This window comes from Etheostoma spectabile, chromosome 1, assembly GCF_008692095.1.
Source record: "Etheostoma spectabile isolate EspeVRDwgs_2016 chromosome 1, UIUC_Espe_1.0, whole genome shotgun sequence".
NCBI classification, from domain to species: domain Eukaryota; kingdom Metazoa; phylum Chordata; class Actinopteri; order Perciformes; family Percidae; genus Etheostoma; species Etheostoma spectabile.
This window is the reverse complement of record NC_045733.1, coordinates 13,226,537-13,235,703: the sequence shown is the minus strand read 5'-3', so window position 1 is coordinate 13,235,703 and position 9,167 is coordinate 13,226,537. Positions and strand designations below refer to the sequence as shown.

Below are 9,167 nucleotides of genomic sequence, written 5' to 3'. Positions count from 1 at the left end.
GTGGTTGAAATTTTATAATAATTTTAACTTTTATGCATAACAATATTTAGTTGTGGAATAGTAATAGTTTTATCTTCTATGGTCAATTATTATTTGCACTGTGATGCTTTTATCTGTCTCTCTTTATCTAACTACACATTTATATATACATAACACTTATTTTAAAGAGCAGCTTGTCTCCTATCTTAATTTCTTACCAGATTTCATCGTCTTGCTACACAACCCTCCTCTACAATCCCCCGCACTAATCACCTGTAACATGACATTTTCATGCAATAGTAAATTTACTAATTTGCCAATTATCATTCAACTCCGCTATCAATAACTACTCAGGTATGTCATGCATGTCCTCTATTCTCCATAGACCAGATTCTCGGAAAACTGGTATCAGCCCCGATGCCAGAAAGTTGAGGAAGTTGGTTAGAGACCCCAACTGCCGTCCTGTGCTCCGAGGGATTCTGGAGAGTCTCCTGCATTACCTGACACAGGAGCTACCTAAGTGGACCACCAGAAACAGAAACCCAGAGACCCCAGGGTTAGATATTGTAGTTGAAAGATGCACAGATTGGCCTGATCAGAGAGTTGAGGCTTCAGTGAAACAGACCCAACTTCATACAAGCTGCACTATTGTTCAGCTCCCTGAAGAACATAAAATGACCCGTTTCAAGATCCTTGAAAAATGCTGGTCAGATCCACAAAAAGACAGATTGCCAAGCAGGTATGGAGGAGATAAAAAAGTGGGAGGCTTAATACAACGGCGTCTTACCACATTTCAGCTCCTTCAATCCAAATTCATACGATCCACACCCAAACCTCCCATCACCCACCAAAGGGAGGTAGGTACTTTGTCCTCCAGCAAAGGAGTGGCAGGTAAAATGAACCACCGCCAAGACAGTGAGCATGACATTTACAAGAAGGGCCGGACCAGAAGAGAACAAGGAATAAAGACAGGGGGCAGTGTGCAAGATATTCTAGCCAAGTTTGCTGTGGCTGAGCAAAAAGAAAAGGGCAAGAACATGCTGAGCAAAAAGCCAATCACACCAAGAGCTGTTGGAAAAGGGATCCTCCTATCTTCCTTGATGGAGAGGTTTGAGACCATGGCTACAGTATGTAAAGTACAAGACTTGAAATCTTCACATGAAAAGCCCCCTGGAGGAGTCAAGGCGACAAGTAGTAGAAAACAGAGGGTAGCCTGTCAAGAAAGATGGCAGCGACAGGAGCTGAATCAAACTGTTCACATACAAAACCAACAAAACCAAAAAAGCAAACTGAAAAGTAAATCTGTTGCACAGCAGTTGAGAGGAAATCAAACACATGTGCAAGAACAAAAACCAGAGCAGGCAGTAGATGTATTATCAAAACTAAACATGGAAGAAAGAAATAATTTGAAAGCAGAGCAAGTGAGACAAATGGGGGACCGTCATTCAGATCAAAACTCTAAAGACCATTGCTCATTAAACCATATAATAGATCAAACTTGTGATAACGATATAAAGGGTGGGAGGTCAGAGAAATATGAAATTCAGGCTACAGTAGAAAAAACTAGTATCACCAGCAAGTTAAAATATGCACATGTAGAGCTAGTCTGTTTAACATCTGCCACTGAGATGTCACTCCCAGAGCCTTACAGGCTTTTTCCAAGTGTAGAAGCCCAACTGAAGTGGCATGTGGCGACCATCGTGACCTGCTCTCCAGTGTGGTCCACATGTGTAGACTCCTCTCCTCAACTATATTCTCTGGAACCATCAGAAAATTCACACTTGGAAATTATACCTAACTTGAAGACAGAAGTTCCTCACAGAGCCCTACAATACACAAGCACAGGTGAACCTTCCACTACATCAACTGAAGGGAGATGCCCTTCAAAGCCCAACATTGAGGGACTTTCTACACATGCAGGTCGCGACCCCTTGGAGAACGGAGCAGTGGAAGATCCAACCAAACCTGTGACCATCCAAACAACATTGCCCAAGTACGTCATCCCATGTGTTTGCAGATTTGAACAAGATGCCAATGATGAGACTGACTCTTCCCCTCAATCAGCACCGCACCCAGAAACTATAGCTCCTTTGATTGCAATTCCACCACCACACCCTGATACATCTATGACTGCTATTAACACTGGATTAGTGACAATGGGTATTGGCCTTTGTCCTCCTAATAACAATAAGGCGCAAACTTTTATAACAACAACAAAGAAACCAACAGATGGTAAACCACATGAAAAAGACAGGCAGGCCAAGGAGGGAAGAGAAGAACTAACAATTATAGACATTAAAGATACTAGTGTGCAGCCAAGTTTTAGACTTTCTGAAGCAAGTGCCAATAAGGCTACATTTGATGACAGCGAGACGTCTGCTGTAACATTACCAAAGATTCAACCTGAGAGAGTCAATCCAAAACAGAGACCAAAATACACAACAATCAACTACGGGGATCCTTCAGTCAAACAAACATATAAACCCAAAACCATACGATTTACTGACACCTTTACTTTCTGAGTTGCTACGATCTCAGAACTGTAAGGAATTCAAAGATTCCAGTTATCATCATACATCAGCAACAATACACAGTTACTGTAATACAAAGTTACAGCTACAAAAACACTGTGCAAGAAACAAGTACAACTGATCATACGTGAGCTAGTACATACTGGACAAAATTTTAGGCCACATTGCTCAGGCAAAACCCATTGCAAAAACTAACAGTATCTGTGTACAGTATTTATCACAACATTGTTGATCAAAGATTTTTTTTAATAGGCTTGCTTTAAAAATCATTCAGTGTATTTTCTTAGAGATTCACAAAAGGGCTCTGCTGTATCAGGATAATAAGAAAAATATACTGTATGTCACTGATTGACTTTGACATTTTTGTAATAGCGCACTGATAACCTCAAATTGACCAACACTTTAAATATTGTTACTCACAAGTCAGTGTCAACAATGTTAACGGCAGGCAGGATAAAGTGGAGCTCAAACAAGTAGAGCACATTTCTGTCAAATGATAGGACTGGGTGTTAGAAGACTAGTGTAATTTTAAAAGGTGTCTTATAATTGAAGTCAGGATAATTATATGTGTATATCCATCCATCTATCCCTTTTCTGCTGCTTATCCGGGGCCGGGCAGGGTTCAGCCACCTCTCTCCAGCATTTTCCAGCTCCTCCTGGGTATCTCCTGGTACCAAAGCTAGATGGTTTCATTGCCAGGTGCATGCTGCTCAAGTCTGCTGTGTCATGCATCATACAAAAGGCTCTTCTCAGGATATCAAGATACCGCACAATATTCTTTTTTTAGGAAAACTTCTCAACACGTTAGCAGCTTGCCATAATGCTGATTCATTTATTCCCTTCTTATTGTCCCAGTGGAATATGGTCCTTTTAGTAGATTTACAAACCATGGATTGAGCTCAAATCTATGAGTACAGTTTTAAAAACAATTTTTGATACAAACAGCTGCTGTGTATATTGATTACTTTGTGGTGAACTGGCCAAATACATGGTCACAAGGCTTTTTTAATGATCTTCAATCAAATCTAAAGAGAACAAAGTGACGATTGCCTAGAAGAATGAATGGTTACACATACACACACACACACACACACACACACACACACTAACAGGATTACACTACTGCTAAAACTGCCCATCCCAAGGCAGTAGTGGAGACGAAGACTATGGTGCTGTTACTGAGTTTCTATGTGTGTACATAGGGCAGAAATACTTAAACCCAATTTTAAGTAATTTAATTTAGGCAGAGTTAAGCATGACTTTGTACAACTTTGGTGAATTTATGTATACTCGCATTCGGTTGGTTAAAACAACACAGTCAAATACACACCCACACACTGAATTATTTAGGATATGAAAAAATCCAAAACGTGTCACCTCAAACACTGAACGTTGTCCTTTACGTGACCTCTTGTGAGTGCAAGTTAAACTAACACATTTTTATCACCACATGACGCTCTCTTTTCTAAATTAGAATCTACTAAGGAGTGTTCAAAGACAGCCACCAAAAATCACCCAAGGCAACCCTAGTGTCACTTCTGACAGTCCTTCTTGGAAGTGGATGACATCACTGGTTCACTGACTGAGGCTCTGCTCCAGATTCTCTATTAGCACATAATCAAATGTAAATCTGGTGACTTGACTCTAAAGTATGCGTCGAATGTTTCCCTATACGCAAAACTGGGCTGATGCTGGGACAAAAAGAGACAGGTTAGACTGATGTTTACTTTGAGTTCATCAATTTATTTGCTTAACCCAAGGCCTTAATAATAATAATAATAATAATAATAATAATAATAATAGTAATAATAATGATATTTAATCTTTGTTTTTCTCCACGGTGGGAGCTCTGAATCACCCATGCAGCAGATTGGTTTGAGTCGGTATATTTTACTGAAGCAACGCTGCCCAGTAGAGGCTCAGGTGAACAGATGACTGCGTCTACCTGTGCTACGTGGCTGCACTGGAGAGGGCGCGGCTAGCTTGCATGTTTGCTGCCTTTACGTGTTATCGGACATATTATTCGTTTAGTAGTGGAAATGGGAGGACCCTAGGGATTTTTAATCAGGGAGTTGCCGATGTGACGGTTATGTTGTAGGCTGTGTTATTGTCTGTAGTTGATGTTTACGTGATATGTTATATAGCATTTTTTTTGTGAAAAATGTGAAATAAAAATTAAATGCCTATTGCTTCCTGAATAAACAGTCATGTCAGGATTTTCTTCTTTTTCTAACCCAGCTTCAACACTTCATAAAAGGGGTGTTTACTTGTTTAAGTAGTTACCAGTCGTTACTAGTACATGTTGATATAACAGCAGGGACATTATGAGCAAAGCCAACACTGAATTAGGTCTACTAAAAACCTCAATCGGATGCACACCTCTCACCTTTTTTCTATCAAAAGAGCACTGAATGCGCCATAGGTCACATTTAGCATTCCCATGAGAGCTCTGAAGTGGGATGTTCCGGGAATTACTCGAAAGCAGCATTAGGTCTGATTGGCGTGTGTCCTGGGACAAACGTCACGAGCTCGAAATCTTCCATTGAGTAGCTAGCTAGTTAGTTGGTCCGGACAAAAGGAGTGGAAGTGACTTGTATTTGGATTACATTCGTGTGACTGTTGTTATTATAGCCTGGTTAGTTATCGTTAACACTCCAAGGAGGAGCGAGAAACAAGCAGCAGGTGCATGTGGATGGCGATAAAACTCAATGCAAAGTCCGCTCTCCCCACACGGCGTAGCAATACAATATTTAAAGAATCGAACTAAAGCAAGTACTTGGTTTCGGGAAAAGCGTAAGAATGCGTTTTCGCGACTTTTCCCTTTCGAGAATAGCATGTTAAGCCCAGGAAAAAGCAGCGTCTCTCCGTCCCGTCTCTGCTCACGCAAACATGGAGAAAAGTTAAAAGTGAGCGTTAACGTTAACGGTAATTTACCTCAACTGTGACGTCGCCATTCATGTTAGTTGTAAACTTGTTTTGGCCTTTTTTTTGGAGAAAAACAACCGGGCGGATACATGGTGAGACTCTAGCACACATATTCTCAGGATATTACTGGAACAGAAAAGGCAATGGAGAAGAAGAACAAGGCGACCGATCGGACCCGCTCCCCGGGTGACGGTAGCGCCAAAGACCGAGTGGGCAGGTAACGTTAGCACACGTAATGGGCTTTAACGGTTAACTGGCCGCTATATAGTCTGCTAAAACGCTTGAAAACCTGTTATTGAATTTGGGAGGTTGATAACCTAGCTACCTAATAAGTAGTATGTATTAAGAGAAGTAGCAATTCAGCTGACTAGCTATAAAGTTATTGTGATTTACAGTAGCCAACTGTTACTTTCTGTTGGAGTTGTGCACGCAGTGGCCTGTTGGTGTTTAATGTTGTACAGTTTTGTTAAGCCTATCTTATTAGAAATTGGACAATTTGTTGTATCAAATAAAACTTGTTCCAAAATGTACATATATAATATATAAATGTTGAATGAAATTGTGCTGAGAATTTTGCAGTCTGGAGCATAGGATGCGATTCATTCTATTTCAATGGTCTGGCGCATTAGACATATGTTGTCTATGGTCTGGAGGTTGTTTTATATCAGTGGTTGATACATGAGCTTTTCAGAATGGTGTGCACAGTTTTTTTTAACGGAGAAAATCTGTACAGCATTTTCCAGAGATTACAGCTGTAAAGAAAACAATCTATACATAGTTGCCACAGTTTGGTACATCTAGCTCAAATGAATGCAGTGTTACAACAACCTCATAATAAATCCTATTCAAGAAGATTAATATGATCACCTTTTGTTGAAAGTGTTTTAGAGAGGTGTTGATTCAAAGCTATGGTCATTTTAGTGGCTGGTTGTAGTAGTCATTTTCTGTAGGCTGGAGTTTAAGAGGCTTTTTCTAAAATTTTGAACAGTCCATTTGATATCAATGAGGCTAAACTAAATATTAATAACTACAGTCTCCATTACGTTCAATCACCACCTTTCTAAAACAGCTGCAACAAAACTGAAGGTAAGCTTTATTGCACAGCTGTTGCATTTTTTTAAGAGAAGGTGAGCTGTTGCACAGTTAAAACTAACTGCGATAACACCTGCAATCAGGAGCCACGTTCACACACTCCACATCAAGTGTGTGTGCCCTTGCTTTTGTTTTGAAAACAAAGTCATTCTCAGATGAGGAACATAACGTTTGCGTAATGATCCCTTTATTTTCACCAACTATTTACAGAGCCACATAAATTGGAACCTGGGCCGTGTGTTGTATACAGTAGTGAAGGGAAAAGGTTTGTTGTGCTTGAACATGTTCAAAACAAATGCAGTAGCCTACCACATTGCTGGTCTCTTGGTGCATTTCTTCTAAAAGGATGACATGTTCTTGTGAAAGGGTTAAGCCGCAGGAAGATTATAATGTTACCTAAGACATTAGGTTGAGCAACCTACACCTACAACTGTTTCATGTAGAAACAGATTGTAGATCTATGTAATGTAGATTCACAAGATATTATCTACATTTATACTGGTTATATGTGCATAAAAAATGACATTAATAAAATGGAACCATTAGTCTTTTTTTGTGCTGTAAAGGCTTTATCCAATCTAGTTATGCCTGAATAGGGTGCATGTTTTTTGTTTGTTTTTTACATTAAGTTATGTCACCTCGTAAAATATAAAACACACATATTTGAAATGTATTAAAACAAGAATTAATCCTTTTTGATGTGTTTCTTTAAGTTTTTAATTGTTTGTAACTTTAACTTTTTGGCTCAGTGTGGATCCGTATGGCTTTGAGCGCTCAAAGGATTTTGATTACGAGTCATACGAGGAGCTCACGTCTGACTATCTAGTTGTGCTCACCCGACGATCCATCAAGTGGTCCAAACTGTTGAAGGGCAAAAGCAAGGTGCAGAAGAACGTAAAACGTGAGTGTGAAAACTGAACACGCCAGTGTCCTCGCAGAATGAGCATATGCAATAAAGTTGAACTAAACTCAAATGCTCTCTCATTTCAGTAAAGCGTTATGTACGTAAGGGGATTCCCAATGAGCACCGGGCTCTGATCTGGATGGCAGCTAGTGGGGCCCAAGACCAGCTCGAGAGGAACCCAGGATACTACCAGTCCCTGCTCCGAGCCGAGCACGACCCCAAACTGGTGGAGACCATCTGCACAGGTCAGGCTGTCAAAGGTTTCTCCTTCACCCATATGCAGACTCAGACCTCCTTAAAAGCCCTGACACACAACAACAAGCTAACATCAAAGAATAGGGTTTTCCCTGCCATTATACGGCGTATGCCCATTGCCTACGCGTTTTGGCATGTTGCCAAATTGTATTCATGTAAAAACTATGTGCATGATGATTAGAGTACACTGGCACAAAAAGTGTTACAGCCACACACACTCCAGGTTGCGCACACAGCGGCAGCTGCACATACTGAAGTAGGGCTGACATTTAAGGTGGACCAGCTATTCTCATTGGAGTGATATCTCCCTGGCTACGACCGAAAACAACTTCACTTTATGCAAATAACTTTGCAATAAACATTTCACTAATATGCAAATGAGAACATGTGATGGTGCTGGCGCAGTGAATATGACACATACTTTGGTGTGGGAGATCTGGGTTCAATTCCCACTGCAATACATCAACTTGAGAAAGAATCTTAACCCAAAGTTGTTCCAGAGGCGTACAACCTCTGATATATAGCAATTGTAAGTCGCTTTGGATAAAAGCGTCAGCTAAATGACATGTAATGTAAGCGCTCTAAACACCAATTACCATATAGCCCGAAGAACCAGCCCTAGCAAAGAATCACAGTGTATTGCCGCACGTCTTCTTTTAGAAGTTGCACTTGAACCTCCATCTGACCCCTGATCAGAGGATGAAACAGTTTGTAATCCTAAGATCATCATGAACAAAACAAATTAGCCAATTATCTTTACTCCAATGTAAATTATATTAAAAGTCTAAAAAAAGAGTTTGCACTGGCATTGTCAACATGTGGTCTGAACCAGTATTATAACAGATTTCTTTGAACACCCAGTCCGGGAATTCTTTCTCTCTGACTGCCTCTGAGGCTGATGCATTCAGTGGGCTGATTCTGAACGGTTGCGGATTAATGCTGATAATAGCCAAAAGTGCCAGACACACTGCAAACGCCACAGCCAACAGCCAGCCACACAGGGCACACGGATGCCCGACAGTCTTGACATTACAGAATATTTTTTAGGATTCAGCGTGACATATGCATGGCTTCCTGAGTAAGACTGTTCTTCAACCAGACCAGCTACCCTGTTGATGTTTCCCTGATTGAAATATTGACTGGGCATTAGGCATGCACAATTAATCGTTACTTTTAATGACTTTGATTGTCATTTATTTTTACAAGCTGAATGCATCACAAACGCTACTACTTTCTTCTGTGAGTTTTAAACTTAAACTGTATAAAATAGGTTTTAAAGTGCTCCCAAGCGCTGCATTTCCCGTGGACGTGTATAGTTTCCAACTGGGAACCCAGAAATTCCGACATTCCATGTAAAAAAACAAACAACATAGTCCGTGCCCTTGCCTGGCATCATGGCGGTACCAAAAGTTGGAAGAAAGTGGCCTATTTGATTATGACAGTGTCAGATAAAAGCAAGTGCCTTGCAGTGGAAGGTGGTA

At 40.5% G+C, this 9,167-nt stretch overlaps 2 protein-coding genes across 2 annotated transcripts in view; both read left to right on the top strand.

Moving 5' to 3' along the window:
* The window catches only part of adprhl1 (ADP-ribosylhydrolase like 1), a 6,956-nt gene extending 4,125 nt beyond the window's left edge, over positions 1 to 2,831 (top strand). The window contains exon 8 of the mRNA XM_032525163.1: positions 365 to 2,831. Coding sequence (XP_032381054.1) covers positions 365 to 2,501 — 2,137 coding nt within the window. The 3' untranslated portion in view covers positions 2,502 to 2,831. The remainder of the gene's footprint in view (positions 1 to 364) is intronic.
* Positions 2,832 to 4,987: 2,156 nt separating this feature from the next.
* The window catches only part of grtp1a (growth hormone regulated TBC protein 1a), a 10,185-nt gene continuing 6,005 nt past the window's right edge, over positions 4,988 to 9,167 (top strand). The window contains exons 1-3 of the mRNA XM_032528828.1: positions 4,988 to 5,652; positions 7,277 to 7,428; positions 7,518 to 7,676. Coding sequence (XP_032384719.1) covers positions 5,579 to 5,652; positions 7,277 to 7,428; positions 7,518 to 7,676 — 385 coding nt within the window. The 5' untranslated portion in view covers positions 4,988 to 5,578. The remainder of the gene's footprint in view (positions 5,653 to 7,276; positions 7,429 to 7,517; positions 7,677 to 9,167) is intronic.